The sequence below is a fragment of the Dendrobates tinctorius genome, unplaced genomic scaffold, assembly GCF_039654945.1.
Source record: "Dendrobates tinctorius isolate UK_male_01 unplaced genomic scaffold, ASM3965494v1 ptg000044l, whole genome shotgun sequence".
In the NCBI taxonomy this organism is placed as follows: Eukaryota; Metazoa; Chordata; class Amphibia; order Anura; family Dendrobatidae; genus Dendrobates; species Dendrobates tinctorius.
Window position 1 is genome coordinate 6924540 of NW_027361712.1, and position 17410 is coordinate 6941949.

Below are 17410 nucleotides of genomic sequence, written 5' to 3' on the forward strand. Positions count from 1 at the left end.
AATCACTGAAACGATGTTAGCTGGTCCTTTTAAGGCAGGGCTGCAATGATGTTGAAATGTGTTTTGGGGTATAAAGTTAATTTTCTAGGCAAATATTGACTTTGCAAGTAATTGCTGTTAAGCTGATCACTCTTTATAACATTCTGGAGTATATGCAAATTGCCATTAGAAAAAATGAAGCAGTAGACTTTGTAAAAATTAATATTTGTGTCATTCTCAAAACTTTTGGCCATGACTGTATACGGTAATTATTTATATAGCACCATTAATTCCATGGTGCTGTACATGAGAAGGGGTTATTTACAAATTACAAGTATCATTTACAGTAAACAAACTAACCATAACAGACTGATACAGAGGGAAGAGGACACTGCTCTTGCAGGCTTACATTCTACAGGATGGTGGGGAAGGAGACAGTAGGCTGGGGGGTTGCGGCAGCTCCGGTTTTGGTGAGGCGGTAGCTCCGGTATTGGTGAGGAGGCAGCGGGGTCATTGTAGGCTTTCTTGAAGAGGTCGGTTTTCAGGTTCTATCTGAAGGATCCGAATGTGGTCGATAGTCGGACGTGTTGTGGCACAGAATTCCAGAGGATGGGGGATATTCAGGAGTTTTGGGAGGCGATTAGGTGAGGAGCGAATAAGTGTGGAGGAGAGGACTTGGGAGGACCGGAGATTACATGAGGGACGATATCGGGAGATTAGTTCAGAGATATATGGAGGAGACAGGTTATAAATGGCTTTGTAGGTCAGTATTGGTAATTTGAACTGGCGCTTGGATGTGCGGTTTGAAGGACAGGGCAGAGTCAAGGGTTACTCCGAGGCAGTGGACTTCCGGTAGGGTAGAAAGCGTGATGACATTAATTGTGATAGATCAGGTAAGGAAGTTCTGTGAGATGAAGGAAAGATGATGAGTTCAGATTTGTCCACAGTGAGGTTGAAGAAGCGAGAGGATATGGCTTATAGACACTCCAGGATTCTGGACAGCAGAGGGGTGATGTCTGGGCCAGAGAGGTAGATTTGAATGTCATCAGCATACAGGTGGTACTGGAATCCATGGGACTTTATGAGTTGTCCCGGGCCAAGTGTATAGATTGAGAATAGTAGGGATCCTAGAAAAGAGCCTTGGGGGACTCCAACAGAGAGAGGGTAGGATCAGGAGGTAGTATGGGTGTGGGAGATGCTGAATGTGTGGTTGGAAAGGTATGAGGAGATCCAGGACAGGGCAAGGTCTTTGATGCTAAAGGAGAGGATCTGTAGTAGGAGGCAGTGGTCAACTGTATTGAAAGCAGAGGACGGGTCTAGAAGGAGTATAGAGTATTGTCTGTTAGCTTTGGCTTTAAGTAGGTCGCTAGTATTTTTGGTCAGGGCAGTCTCAGTGGAATGATGGGGGCGGAAACCAAGGTTGTAGATTGTCAAAGAGCAAGTGAGATGAGAGGTGGGAGGAAAGTTCAGCGTGGGTGTGCTGCTCCAGTAGTTTGGAAGCGATATTGGCCGATAGGTGGAGATAGAAGTTGTTTCGAGAGTTGGTTTTTTAAGGATAGATGTGATTGTGGCATTTTTGAAAGCAGAAGGGAAGGTACCAGAAGTTAGTGATAGGTTGAAGAGATGGATTAGGCATGGGATAAGTGTTGTGGTGAGGTCGGGGAGGAGGTGGGATGAGGTCTAGTGCACAAGTGGTGAGGTGTGAGTTGGAGAGGAGACAATTAAGCTCCCTTTCAGTGATGTCGGAGGGGGGGTTATGGGATTTGGGCTTTAGTCTGGTATACAAAAGGGGTTGTGGTGGTTAAACAATAAAGACTTGCCTTGTTTGGTCGATCTTTTGAAGTGTGTGGCAAAGTCCTCAGCAGAGATGAGGGAGGCTGGGGGGGGGTATGGGAGTTAAAAGTTTTGAATAACTATTTGTGGATGTAGGATAGGGAAGATACGAGGGTTGTGAAGTAGGCCTGTTTAGCAGAGGTGAGGGCAGATTTGAAAGCAGTGAAATCATGTTGCGAATGTTTACTTCCAACGTCGCTCTGCAACCCTGGACATTGCCAGAGCTTTTTAGTGATGATATTGTGCCAGGGTTGTCTATTGATACGTCACACTCTGCCATGAACGAGAGGGGTAACCGTGTCAATAGCTGATGTGAGAGTGGCATTGTAGAAAGCAGTGTGCGTCGTGTAGTGAGTACATGGATGTCAGTGGTAGAATAGAGTCCGAGAGCGTGTGGATGTCTAGGTGTGTGAGGTTTCTGCGGGGGTGAGCATGTTGCTGGACATGGATGACAGGTGAGGAGGACAGGGGTGAGAAAGTGAGATGGTGGTCGGATAGAGGGAGAGGAGATATGATGAAGCTGGATAGAGCAGAGACGGGTGAAGACCAGGTCTAATGTATATCCGTCTGTGCGGGTGGCTCCGGAGAACCACTGAGTAAGTCCAAAAGATGAAGGAACAGAAGTTTGGAGGGTGTTGACTGAAGGGTATCAGTGGGGATGTTCAAGTCACCCATGATGATAGCGGGAATGTCAGTGTAAAAAAAGTGAAGCCAGGTAGAGAATTGGTCAATAAAGGCAGTGGCCGGACCCAGAGGTCGATATATGACGGCCACTTGGAGGATGGAGGGAAGAGAGTAGATGCGGACCGAGTGGACTTCAAAAGAGTTGAGGATAAGGGAGGGTAGAGGTGTGATTGGGTTGAAGGTGCAGTTAGTGGAAAGGAGAAGACCCATTCCTCCACCATGTCTGTTGCCGAGGCAAGGCGTGTGGGTGAAGTGGAGGCCGCCGTAACACAGAGCAGCAGGGGAGGTGGTGTCGGAGAGTGTCAGCAATGTTTTTGTGAGGCCGAGGAAGGAAAGATTACGAGAAAGAGGTCATGAATCACATGAAGCTTATTGCATATGGAGCGGGCATTCCAGAGTGCTCCAGAGAGGGAGCATGGGAGTGAGCGTCAAGGGCACGAGTTTTAAATTGGAAAGATTGCGGTGGTTCATATTAGGGAGCAGTAGGAGGGGGTAGTAATTGGAGGTATGAGCTGTGGGGGTCCAGGAATGGGGAGATATGTCGCCAGCAGTGAGAAGCAGAGAGTGGGAGAGCATGTGGGTGAAAGAGTGGCCGGCTTGTTTTATTATGAGAAATCAGAGGTTGAGGAGCAGATCAGTAGAGGTCAGGTGGGTAGGTAATATGAAATGATTATTTGGTCAGAGGGTGCTGGGGTTTGGGGATAGCGCAGGAGAGGATTAATGGAGCAAACACTGAAAGGGCATATGTAAACATGGTGGAGTAAGATGGGCTAATAGAAAAGCTAGGTCCAAGTAATAAGTGTTTACTTGGCGCGGACTGTCTTTGTTTTCCCAGCTGCGAACCAGAGGATCCAATTTACTTTGATCCTTTTTGACTGTATTTTGAATATTCCTGGGTCACTGCCTTCTCACTGCACAGCAAGGACACCGCTGCACTACATAATATTAAGCAGAATCCAATGTGCTTGAGACTCATACTCTGGGCATTGAGATGGCGTGGCAGATTTCAATTGGCTCACTTAACAACACATGAGCGGAGTCTCAAGCAGATTGGATGAGCTAGATGCTGGCACGCCTGCAGGACACTCGCATCTGACTGATGTGAACTCATACTTGAAAAATAACCAATCATTGAGCAGTTTGCTCCGCTCATGTAATGTTAAGTGAGCCAATTGGAATCTGCCACGTCATCTCAATACACAGACTCAAAAGTCTCAAGCAGATTGGACGAGGTAGATGCTGACATGCCTGCAGGAAACTCATCTGACTGCCGAGTCTAAATGCTGATGCGATTATAAGTGTGCCAATAGCAAGGTGAATGTCAGCACCATGTGATGACAGAAAGGGGATATACCTATTTGAGCGTTAAGTTAGGTTTCATGTGATTGGTCCTAATAATAACTTAATATGTTAAGTGGATGTCTTCAATGCTAACCCATCAGCTTGATCCTTTTTTAAGTCTTCAGTCTTTCTTATCGATCAGCTGAGGTCATTTTTATACAACATGTAAAATTGTGAGTAATTTGTCCTTAGGTATGCAAATGCTATATATAGATGGCTTGTTTGGCCAGCCGCCATTAAGGCAACGTCCTATCCCCCTGATGACACCGCTAGCTCGGTGAAACAGGTTGTTGGGACGTTGGTACTAAAATTTGTTCTCCTATTCTGCCAACATGTATTAGCATACCGGGTGCTATACACTTAAATATACATAAATATAAATTAGCAGGAATACTACATAAAATAACTGCAGCCTTCTGACACAGATTAGGGACCATATATTTTATACGCTTTGCATATATTTTATTTTAATTAATAGAAGTAAAAGTTAAATTTTATCATCTTCTAGTGAGGGTTTATTTGGGGTTTCTTCCCAATATTTTCCAGATTGGGGAGAACCCCAAAATTGGAGTCCAGAATTGGAGAGAAAACTTTTTCCCACCCAGAAACAATGGGTCTTGCCGATAGGTTGTATTTGCTGAAAAGTATCCTGCAAAATCAAACCCTATATTGTATCCCAGACAATGCTACCCAACTTTGGTGGGAAAAAAAAAAAAAACCAAAAACACAAGAGATATTTGGTCATGAAGTAAATCATATACACACTTTAATTAAAGCTACAACGGAGCAGAAGAGGATATAATATGCCTTGTTTATTATGTATCGTGATCAGAGTTAACATAAAAATCAAATGCATATTATATAATGTATGTTATCTTCGTTGAAGGAAAAAAAAACATCACAAAATATATACCTTATGTAAGAGAAAAAAAAACATTTTTGAGTCATAGATATTCCTTTATATAAAAGCAATATATTTTTCGGTCAAGAGTCTTGTTACAGTTATAAATACAAGATATACACAGCCTCTCGGTAGGGAAAATGTTTCTTACAAATATCTACATATAAAACATTAAACGCGGCGCTCCGTTAATGATGTTTTATTTACTTTTAATGGTCTGTGTCTGTTTCAGAAAAATACATGTACATCTGTATATTTTCATCCAACCACTCAATCTTCTCAAGAAAAAGCAAAAAAACAAAACAAACGCGACAAAGTGTCTCAAGACTGAACTATAAAAAGAAAATATTAATCTGTTTCATCAAAGCAGTGTAGGAAGAGTTTCATATATGAAGGCTATGATATGTGTCCAATGCACTCTACATAGCAGTTAAGGCTGGGGTGTAATAAATGAGGTGACCTTAATATCTGGACCGAGAATACGAGACTAGACATGCCGGGAGATCCTGGCATCCACCTGGATTAAGTAGGAAGTCTTCCTAAGGGTGGTTTCACATACAGCTTTTTCAGGAAACCACTACCATCAAGTTTGTGATGCAGCCTGAGCCAAAACCAGAAGAAGCTTCAAAAGGAGAGAAAAAGTATAAAGAAATGACGTATACTGCTTTTTTGATGGATCTTCTTCTAGCTTTGGCACAAAAAATGCATCAAAAATTGCAGTGGAGTATACCCCCAAAAAAGTTCCTATGTGAACGCACACTAAAATAGGAATGTTGTCATGATAGCGACTATATCAAAACTATAGGTAAAATACAACTAGGCTGAAACCACATATGCAGCTTTTAGATCAAGTGGATCCAGCAGGAAGGAGAAGTAAGTGTTCTTCCTTTATAGTCCCCATTCCTATTGAATCTACTACTGACTTTGGCTCAAAAAACACACATCTGACTGCAGCCTTTAAGGGGTTGCCCAGCTTGAAAAATGTGTGCATTGTTATGTTCACATAAATGTGTTTTCAGACTAAAGTGCCGTCTGTGCAAAACCGGATCTAGCACAGGCAGCACTCAGACCCGTCCGTGTGAAAACGGATCTTGCACAGGCAGCACTCGGACCCGTCCGTGCGAAAACGGATCTTGCACAGGCAGCACTCGGAACAATGTTAGCCAAAGTGCTAAGTGCACATGGCCTACTTTTCATGTGGATCTCAGCATGCTCTAGTCCGGTCTAATTTATGGACCAGACTAATGCATGTAAACAGTAGGCAGCTCCTGCACGTGTCCACTATGTGGATGGGCGCAGGGACCTCCTGACGTTACTGGATTGATAAATTCTGTGGCCATGAAGTTAATAATTTACTAATATATCGTACTTACAGGGTTATTCCTATCTCCAAGATCCTATCCAAATATGTTTTAGGTGTAATAATAATGATAGTAGCAAATAGCTCCAATTAGATAAGTAGTATAGTTCTTCTGATTCACTATATTGCTTTCCCATGTGCAGGCATTGCAGTAGCTTAGGTATCCATGGTTATGACTACTAACAGCTAACACTATGAATGGTCATAACCATGGATAGGAGTAAGCGACAAAGCGAATTAGAAGAACTATACTACATTTATAGTTGGAGGTATTTGCTAATATTACCTTTCCACATATTGGGATAGTATCTTGGAGATGGGAATACAGAAAACAGTCATGATTTTCAAATATCAATTCCTCCATCCTGGGTCCTAGAGAGACTCCTGTGTGGGCAAATCAACAGTGCCGTGTATGAACGGTGGATTCATTTCAGTAGCTAAGCCAGCCCCATTTTCATAGACAGAGGGGCAGGTCTAGCTATAGAAATAAGCCTGCCCCATTTTCATAGACAGAGGGGCAGGTCTAGCTATAGAAATAAGCCTGCCCCATTTTCAAAGACAGAGGGGCAGGTCTAGCTATAGAAATAAGCCTGCCCCATTTTCAAAGACAGAGGGGCAGGTCTAGCTATAGAAATAAGCCAGCCCCATTTGCTGTCCCAGCCATTTCATAGACAGTGAGGGGGGAAGGTCTAGCTATAGAAATAAGCCAGCCTTCTTCATACACATCGGTGGTGACGTGCGGACACCAGAAAATCTCTATACGTGAAAACAGGGATGGCCGTGAAGCTGCACCCGCTCTGATGTCTTGAGATTGGAGCACGTTTTGTTTTTTTAATCCAAGTATATTAATATGTTTTATCTTTTTGCACTTCACACATATGAAAATATTTCATTTTCCAAGCTGGACAATCACTTTAACATAACCAAGCACCCTTATAGCCAATGCACATTAATAGCATTCGAGCATTACAAATAATATTTTATTTTCAAAAGGTAAGTGCATCATCAAAAAAAAAAATTATATATATATATATAACATTGAAAAAAAAATATATATATGCCCTAGAATGTTACTTGATTGAACAGGTGTCAGAAAGAAAGTAACTCATGTTTGTATGTAACATAGAAGAAAACTGCCATATAAATATTGGCCAACTACTCATCACTGCACTATACTTCCACTCTTCTTTGCATTTTTTTATATACATACAATTTTATATAACAATTCTCTGTGCAAATACTTGCCTTACGTGCCAATGAGGCAGTTCGATCCGATAAGGTTACTTAGGACACAGCACTGCTAGCAATGCCTACTGCTCTACTAATGCGCTGCCCTAGCAGCGTGCGCCTAAATATTTGGGGTGCATGATTGATTTCAGAGTGGAGGTTTGGGAATTCCTGCAGCATTCTGTTCATCTTAGTACATCTCTGTAAACGAGTTCTAGATAACGTCAGAGTTACTCCAGAAGACAGGGTTACTAGAAAACGCAGCAAGAAAGGCAAAACCAAGTCTTCTCCCCACCTTCCCCTACGCAAAAAAAAAAAACAAAAAAAATACACAACACAGAAACGTAATAGCAGGCACTGTAGGGTGTGTAACAACACGGTCTCTCTTTGCATATGGTACCATTCGGAGTCACTGTCACTGCAATATCTAGGGATTTTTTTTGTCAACAGTCAATATAAAATGCAATGACAAGGTTCGAGGTAGCAGAAACTGAAAACACAATCTCAAACCTTTAGCTGCTTTACTGCTGGAGATATCCGCTACACATGCAACCTCCCATGCAGTGAATAGGTAAGAACTGATATTTTAGACAAAAAAAACTAATTAAATAAAAGGTTGTCAATATAACATCTGCATGGTGATCCAATGCCATATTTTGTGGTGGCTGTTGTGTCATGAGCTCTTTCTTCGGCAGAATTGCGTACATTCTCCTTTATTCTGACTGCAGGTGACACCTAGGGATGGTTTAGAAGGGTGGTCAGACGCTGGTGTCTTGTAACAAGGGTTCTATGTCCTCACTGCCCCCACGGTCGGGATTATTCGCCTGGCTGTTGCTGCCGATGTTGTGCTTTCCACCAACCACGTTTTTGGAGTGACTGCTGTGTTCGGGGATAAACAAGGCAACCAGGAAAGCAAGGAGGACGGCAATTGCTCCAAATAAAAATGGTGGTCCAGGAATAATCGCTCCCTAAGAGCGGGAGAAAAAAAAAAAAATCAGAAGTTGGCAACATAGTCCAAATAAAAACCAAAAAAGCACATAATCTAGTCACATAATCTAGTGCCTACCTAACACTCAAACCGCTTCTACAATGTGTCAATGACTTTGCTTTTATTAGACCAGTAGACCATGAAAGTAAATGCCCTTTCACATCCATGACTATATTAGGGCTTCTCTTCTGAAGGTCACGGACATTATTTTATCTTCTTGCACAGTCTAATTCTTGCTGCCTGATATCGATCCTGCTGGTCGTGCACCCTGCTTCCCCCCACTTTATTATAACCTTCACTCCCCCTGTAAAAGCCTCACTGCTTTGGTGGTCCTCATTCGTCCTGCAGCCATCACATGTTGTACATTCTTCTGACTAGTACAACTCATTGCTGGCCTCGAAATATGCTTGCGGTGCATCCATAGCGCAATGATCATGGGAATAATGGACAAAATGTTATTGCTGCTTCCTATTTTTATTATTTTTAAATCTCCAACAACTTTTTCTACAGGAATGGCTCACAGGTTGGGTGATGAATATGATTGCTGTTGGTCACAGCAGGATTTAAAGCCAAACCTCTTAACTTGCTTTAATCAGTGCTTGGAAGAATTCTTTACTAAATTCTAAATCTTTTATGTCACAATCACTTATTTGACACATGACTGAGTTGCAGAGCATTTCCCCACTGCTTTACCTCTTCTCCAGGTTCTTTGCTTGTAGTTTTATCATCTGAGCTTGGCACTGGCACTAATCCCCCAAGTTCCACATGGAAGAGGAAGAAGACGAACCCATATAGTGCTGGACCCAGACCATTGCATAACCCTCGAATACCAGTCACCATGCCTTGTGCAACCCCTGCATTGGTAACAAACCAAAGTTTTCATGTTATATCATACATGCACTTAGTAAAAGCAATGCTATGTTTTAGTCCATTCAAGCCTTCTTAGTCCTTACATGAGAGAACAAAATAATATTTAATACATAACAGGAAATTAGTGATTATAAGCATGAACATAGTCACAATGGAGTAAAGGGTGCGAGGGGAGTAAAGGGTGCGAGGGGAGTAAAGGGTGCGAGGGGAGTAAAGGGTGCGAGGGGAGTAAAGGGTGCGAGGGGAGTAAAGGGTGCGAGGGGAGTAAAGGGTGCGAGGGGAGTAAAGGGTGCGAGGGGAGTAAAGGGTGCGAGGGGAGTAAAGGGTGCGAGGGGAGTAAAGGGTGCGAGGGGAGTAAAGGGTGCGAGGGGAGTAAAGGGTGCGAGGGGAGTAAAGGGTGCGAGGGGCCGAGCGAGACACCAAGCGTTCACATGAGGGTATAACACGACCGAATGCTATCAAATGTTTTTATTGGCTAGAACACAGACCAATGTTATACTATTGTGCAGGCAGTGCTGACCGGCGCTCTTCTCATTCAGAATGAGAAATGAAGTACATCTGATAATTACGTACATAGAAGCTTGCATAAATGGAGGAGTGAAATGGTGTGCAGCTGAAGACAATTGAACTGTCTGCAACTTGGTGTTTAGTAACAAAATCTACCTTGTTGATCCGATTCAGCATTACGGGAAATCAGGGCACTGACTGCAGGGAATGTGATACTAGACATTGCAGCTACAGCACCGGCTGCCCACATCATCCTAGGAAAAGTAGAAAAGAAATGAATGAAAAGAGAGGAAAGAGTAATACTATATAATACTCTTGTATTGCATCAATTCTTAGTTTTCAGGCATTGATATCATTAACGGCCTGTGCACACATTGCGTTTGAAGCGCTTATTCTGCACAGTTTTGTCACAAAACCTGAAGGATTTCCTAGCACCAGCAAAGTGCAGATTTAAATCTGCAAGGAAAAAATAACCAACATGTCCATGAGACTTCAGGAATCTCATTCACTTTGCTGGGACTAGGATTTAAGGGTCAAGTTTTCTCCTTGTGGAGAGTGACATGCCAGGTCTGACAGGTACGAGGAGACGCCTTGCAAGCGCCTCTGGGAAATTAAATATGCAAATTCTCTCTTCAGAGAGAAACAGGACTTGGACTCTAATGCCTAGGAAAATCTTCATGATTTATGATAAATCGGCATAGAAAAAAAGAGTAACAAAAACGCAATGTGTGCACACAGACCCTTCCAGACAACACTGTCTTTACTAATGGCAGTAAACTAGGAAACTGCAATTCTGCATACCAGAATAGGGATGAGGAGGCCATGCATACCAGAATAGGGATGAGGAGGCCATGCATACCAGAATAGGGATGAGGAGGCCATGCATACCAGAAAAGGGATGAGGAGGCCATGCATACCAGAAAAGGGATGAGGAGGCCATGCATACCAGAAAAGGGATGAGGAGGCCATGCATACCAGAAAAGGGATGAGGAGGCCATGCATACCAGAAAAGGGATGAGGAGGCCATGCATACCAGAAAAGGGATGAGGAGGCCATGCATACCAGAAAAGGGATGAGGAGGCCATGCATACCAGAAAAGGGATGAGGAGGCCATGCATACCAGAAAAGGGATGAGGAGGCCATGCATACCAGAAAAGGGATGAGGAGGCCATGCATACCAGAATAGGGATGAGGAGGCCATGCATACCAGAATAGGGATGAGGAGGCCATGCATACCAGAATAGGGATGAGGAGGCCATGCATACCAGAATAGGGATGAGGAGGCCATGCATACCAGAATAGGGATGAGGAGGCCATGCATACCAGAACAGGGATGAGGAGGACATGCATACCAGAACAGGGATGAGGAGGACATGCATACCAGAACAGGGATGAGGAGGCCATGCATAAAAAGAATAGGGATGAGGAGACAATGCATACCAGAATAGGGATGAGGAGGCCATGCATACCAGAACAGGGATGAGGAGGCCATGCATACCAGAACAGGGATGAGGAGGCCATGCATACCAGAACAGGGATGAGGAGGCCATGCATACCAGAACAGGGATGAGGAGGCCATGCATACCAGAACAGGGATGAGGAGGCCATGCATACCAGAACAGGGATGAGGAGGCCATGCATACCAGAATAGGGATGAGGAGGCCATGCATACCAGAATAGGGATGAGGAGGCCATGCATAAAAAGAATAGGGATGAGGAGGCCATGCATACCAGGATGAAGAGAATGCATACCGAAATGGAGATGAGGGGACAATGCATACCCGGTTTGTACTCGAGTCAATAAGTTTTCCCAGTTTATTTGTGGCACAATTATGTGCCTCGGCTTATACTTATACTCGAGTATATATGGTATATGCTTCTGATGTGACAGATATTTAGAGGGTGAACACTCTTGCCCAATGCAATCTTAACTACATAGGCAACTACTATAAACAATTGATATAGATATCCATTAGTGATGAGAGAACGTGCTCAGATGAGGCATAATCAAACAATGCTCGTGTGCTAATCAAGTGACTTTGGCGTGCTCAAATATGTTCAAGTCCCTGTTTCTGCATGTCTCGCAGCTGTTGGACAGTCGCAACACATGGGGGGGGGGGGGATTGTCTGTTTGTTAGACAATCCCTGCATGTGTTGCAGCTGTCGAACAGCCATGAGGCATGCATTCGCAGGGAATGGAACATATTTCTCGAGCACGCCAAAGACTGTCGGTTACCACACGAGCATGCTTGGTTAACACCTTATCAGAGGACGTTTGCGCATTACTAGTAACTATACTTACCATGGTTGCGAACCAAATCCATACCAGGCCAGCTGGAACATTTGGAAACCAAGACCAAGCAGAACAGTATTTTTGTTTCCAATGGAGCGCATCAATATACTGAGAAACACAGTCTGAAAAGATATAAAAGAAAATAGGCATATAGTAGATCACAAGAACCTCATTTAAGAAAAGAGTTCAGATGGACTATATAGAACTGTTTATTAGGACAATGAGGGAAAATAACATAGAACAGCTGCATAATATCTAACTTCCAAACACAGTGTAAAAATGTTCCTCAACTCGAGCAACACCTATGAGCATGGCTGAATAAGTCATCCTTTGCTTTATAATATACAAGTGACCTCCCAATCTCATACCTAAGTATCCAAGACGTTTGGTTGTAAAGACCTGTATAAGATGCATCCTAGTATGAACAGGTAAGTGATCTCAACTATGAGGTTGGAGGAAGCAAAGGTAAAGTGACCTCACGGTGGTTCTGGATAATTGGTTATTTAGAATAAATCAAGATAAACACCTCCATATAAAAGAAAGGTCTTACATAAGACACAGTGAAGCACGTACCTGAGCCACGATGGACAAAATTCCCACCACTGCGATGAACGCTGCAATGCTACCCTGATTAAAGCCTATGATCTGCAACAAAACAGCACAACAAGCATTACCGCCACATACAAGATTATATATGAATGGTGGTATGAAAAATATGTCCATTTCAAGACTATACAAGGGGTATGTACATTTTTTTCTCCCCATGCTCCCATTTTTTAGGATGAGGGATCCTGAAAGCTGTTAAAAAACCTACCTGCTTGAGATAAAGGAAAAAACTAGAATATTGTCCAGCTTCTGGCAAATAGGAAAAGAAAACTGTGATACAGATTAGAAGTACGGTGGTGTCTTTCCCAATCTTTTTAAGTGACTGAAAGAAAAGGAGAAAAAGCTTTTAGAAAATAAACACAAACACACAGCAGATTTTATGTTACAGCTCAAAGAACAAAGTCTGCAGCAATTATATGTGACTGCAGAATCCTGAGAGTGTGCACAATTAGTTTCATCCAGCTTTTTTGCAACTTTCTTGTATAGAGTGGCTCAGTGGTTAGCACTGCAGCCTTGCAGCACTAGGGTCCTGGGTTCAAATCCCATCAAGGACAACATCTGCAAGGAGTTTGTATGTTCTCCACGTGTTTGCGTGGGTTTCCTCCGGGTACTCCGGTTTCCTCCCAGATTCCATAGACATACTGATAAGGAACTTAGATTGTGAGCCGGGGACAGTGATGATAATGTCTGTAAAGCGCACTGGAATTAATGGCGCTACGTAAGCAAAGCAGAAAAATTATACTCCTCATTGATTATCTTTGCCATGTGAACCGATTTTTTATGCAGCGCAAATGATCAAAAACTGTATCATGCCACTGGTCGGCCCGTGTAAATGCCCAGGATACATGCCACAAGCTTTTCTAAGGCATTATTATTTTACTCCAAGCAGACTGTACCCATGACTGAGATCTACGCTACATACTGCTCTACTTTAGCTGTAATTCAACATTTTAGAGGACGCTCATCATTGACCTTGTGTCAGGTTTTGGTCTAATAAAAAAAAAAGTTTTATAAAAGTTACAAAAATTGCACAAGATTTTAACAGCAGCACAATACATTAACTCTAATTCATGCCAGAAATTGGGGTAAATTAAAGCAGCAATAATATATGCCAGCTCATACATGTTTAGTTAGATGAGATGTGCTAAATGTCATTAATGTGATCCATCCTACTTCTTGTTCGAGGCCGGCACATGGAATAATCTCAATAATCTCCCGCATTATTACACAGTAATGCCTCTTATCATCCATCCGACTACAAGGAACAAGTAGAGAACCATTAGCAGGGCCATCAGAGGACACCTACCAATGATGGCTCCTGCCACTTCCCCAGTGCGGTATGTGCCAGATACATGAAAAGGAAAGAGGAAAAGTAGGCGAACCCTGCACTGGTTAAACCCAGGGTAGGAGAGCAGAGCTTTCTTAGAAGTATGAAGTTCTTTAGGGTACGGTACAGTTCACACTTTAGTATAAATACTGCAAAGCACCAAGTATGTAAGATAGACAGCAGGAGAGTCTTACAGAAAATGGGTCGGCTTGTTCCCAGGATATCTGTGCTCCCCAGAAGTTGGGTCTCATTTTGTCTCGCAGAGATTCGGGCACAACCAGTAAAATGAAGCAGATGTCCAACAATGCCACCACGGTGGCCAGAAGAACGACTAAGTTATCGCCATAAAACGTGGAGATGTAAGCACCAATCGCGGGACTAGTAACCAAACTCGCTGCAAATGTAGCTGACACCTGTGGACGCAAAAAACGGTGATAAATGGAAATGATCATAAATTGTTAGAGGAGTCTCCGTTCCGAAAAGAAAGCAGAACCACATTAGATAAAGTTTGAGCTCGCTCCAAGGAGCAAAATAAACAAAAGAATGGAGGAGGAAGATAAACCACCACCATGGAGCATAATCCTAAAATGATTTTATTAAATACAAAAAAAATACACACAAATATAGATAAAAAGCTGCTGAAAACCAGTAAACACGGGAAAGTCACAAAGAAATGCAAAAATGCATAAAAATATAACAATCCAAACCTTATGTAAGATACAAAATAGCCATATAGAAAGTGCAATAGTGCTAGAATACAGCCATCAATAATAATAAAAATAACCAATCATAAATATAGCGTCCCAAAATAAAAATGAAAGTGCAATGTGCAAAACATCAAAAAGATGGTCAAAAACACCCCGGGGCGGCGGGGACATTTTGGGTCACTTTTGCACGCAGTAAGTTATTTTCCCTTTTGCCTCTTTCTATGGTTAGGTCCTGTTTGGCCACCTTAGGCTAATAATTAGTGAATTATTGTCTTTATTATATGAGCATTGGGCTCTGCGTTTGCAATTTTTTCATGATTTTTTGTACTACCTTTTTGATGTTTTGCACATTGCACTTTCATTTTTATCTTAGGACACTATATTTATGATTGGTTATTTGTATTATTGATGGCTGTATTTTGTTTTCTTTTTGCCAACGCTAAAAAGAATAAATTGAAACTGGTCATATAGTAGACAGCAGTTTGCCGAACAGTTAGACAGAAGTCACCCGACTCCCACATACGCATGGGCTCTAGGTTGAGCGTTCTTGGTTTCAAAAACAGGGAGAGACACTGCCAGGCACCTTTGGCAGCAGCTTATCTCCCCTAAAAACAAAAAATCTGCAAAAATAACCCCAAAGACATCCTAAACAAAGTGATGAAACTAATCAATATATCTTCTCCTTTTCCTGAAACTTCAAGAAACCAAATAACAGATATTCTTAGAAGACACAGGATACCAATAGAAAAGGACACTCACCAATCCATACGCTGTACTTCTTTCATGTTCCTGTGTAATGTCCGCAACATAGGCAAAAATCACAGAGAATGTAACAGAAAATGCTCCAGACACTGAAATCATTGCAAAATACCACCTGCAGGGAGAAAAGGGATAGATGTCATACACCTGTACATTCCCCCACCAATCCCATTCTACGTGGTCCCACTGTATGCTGGCATCTGCCATCATGTGCCACGTTCACTTACCAAGGGCTTATCCTCATTAGTGGAATAGGGGCACAGGTAAAGAATACCGTTATAAGCAGGAAAGACTTTCTCCCGTAAACATCTGATAGAGCACCGATGAGAGGAGCACACATAAATGACAGGAAGCCCTGAAGAATACAAGAAAACCACAAATGAATGTTCTCAGAGTACAAATACAGGTATAAAAAGACCTATTCGTAGAAGCAGTGGAAATAGTCTCAGCATTGCTTTCTACTTCCTAGTAACCTGGAAATCATTGTAAGAGGGGAACTAGTCAGACAAATGCAGTAGATTACAAGTCTCAGGGCTGGAGGAATCCCTGTGTGTCCAGGATTCTGCTTCTGGCTCTTATTTTAGGATGATGTCTATCTACCACTATCTATTGACCTCCCTAAAGCTGACATCTCCCTGTCCATGTGTGGCACCATAAGGCTACGTTCACACATAGCGGAACTCTAGTGGAAGTTACCGTGAGAATTCCGGAATTCCATTCCACGGGAAAATCGCATTTTAAATTCCCGTGATTTTCCCGCGGAAAAACCTAGCGATTTGCAAGCGTAATTAGCTTGCAGAATGCTAGCGTTTTCCAAGCGATCTGTAGCATCGCTTGGAGAACTGATTGAAAGGTTGGTCACACTCGTCAAACAGTGTTTGACAAGTGTGACCAACTTTTTACTACTGAGGCTGCCTATGCAGCATCAGTAGTAAAAGATAAAATGTAAAAAATATTGTTATATTCTCACCTTCCGGCGTCCCGCGCAGCCTTCCCACCTCTCTCCACGCTCCCGGTCCCAGTAATCCTTTGCGTGAATGACCGCGAGACGTCGCGCTCCCGCGACGTCATCGCGAATGACCACGAGACGTCGCACTCCCGCGATGTCATCGCGGTCATTCTCGCAAAGGATTACTGGGACTGGGAGCGTGGAGAGAGGCGGGAAGGCTGTGCGGGACGCCGGAAGGTGAGAATATCAATATTTTTATTTTAATTCTATTTTTTACAGGAATATGGTACCCAAAGCCCAGAGGACAGTCTCCTCTCCTCCAGACCGCAGGTACCATCCGCAAATGTTCTACTTACTTTTCGCATGGTGGGCACAGCCACATGTGGAAAATAAGAACAATGCATTCCTATGTGGGCGAAATCGCCGCGATTCCTCTAAATTGAGAATGCTGCGTTTACCGCGAAGCGATTCCGCCGCGGAAAAAAACGCAGCATTAGCACAGCATTGCGGAATCCCATAGGATTGCATGGGATGCTTATTAATTTGCGTTTACGCGGCAAAATCGAGAGTTTAAAACCGCCGCGAAAACGCGACAAAACCGCAACGTGTGAACTTAGCCTAACGCCTAAGCAGCAGGTGCGCTGTCTGGATGTTATGATTGACACCAATCTTTCCTTCACCTCCTACATACAATCTCTTGCCCGCTTTTGTTGCATACACCTACAGAACATCTCTAGAATCCACCCATTTCTCACCATGCAAACAACAAAAACCATCACTGTTGCCCTGATCCACTCCCGCCTTAACTACTGTAATCTATCAACTGGCTTCCCCCTCACTCGACTTTCCCCTCTGCAGTCCATCCTTAATGCAGCAGCCAGGATCATCTATCAGGCAAATCAGTACTCGGACGCCTCTGCTCTATGCCAGTCATTGTCCCTACATTATAGGATCCAATTTAAACTGCTTGTTTTCTCCCACAAAGCTCTCCACAACGCGGCATCCCCCTTCATCATTTCTATTTTTCGGCCTAACTGCTTGTCACGCACCGCAAGAGACTCGACTAACGTCCGCACTAA

General features: G+C 43.0%; 1 protein-coding gene across 1 annotated transcript in view; it reads right to left on the minus strand.

Annotated features, from left to right (window-relative positions):
- Positions 1–4629: 4629 nt before the first annotated feature.
- LOC141089046 (hippocampus abundant transcript 1 protein-like) overlaps positions 4630–17410 on the minus strand; it is a 75738-nt gene continuing 62957 nt past the window's right edge. Inside the window, exons 4-12 of the mRNA XM_073575316.1 lie at positions 15610–15737; positions 15383–15497; positions 14111–14329; positions 12798–12911; positions 12557–12628; positions 11993–12105; positions 9847–9944; positions 9007–9167; positions 4630–8293 (exon numbers count right to left, since the gene is read on the minus strand). Coding sequence (XP_073431417.1) covers positions 8084–8293; positions 9007–9167; positions 9847–9944; positions 11993–12105; positions 12557–12628; positions 12798–12911; positions 14111–14329; positions 15383–15497; positions 15610–15737 — 1230 coding nt within the window. The 3' untranslated portion in view covers positions 4630–8083. The remainder of the gene's footprint in view (positions 8294–9006; positions 9168–9846; positions 9945–11992; positions 12106–12556; positions 12629–12797; positions 12912–14110; positions 14330–15382; positions 15498–15609; positions 15738–17410) is intronic.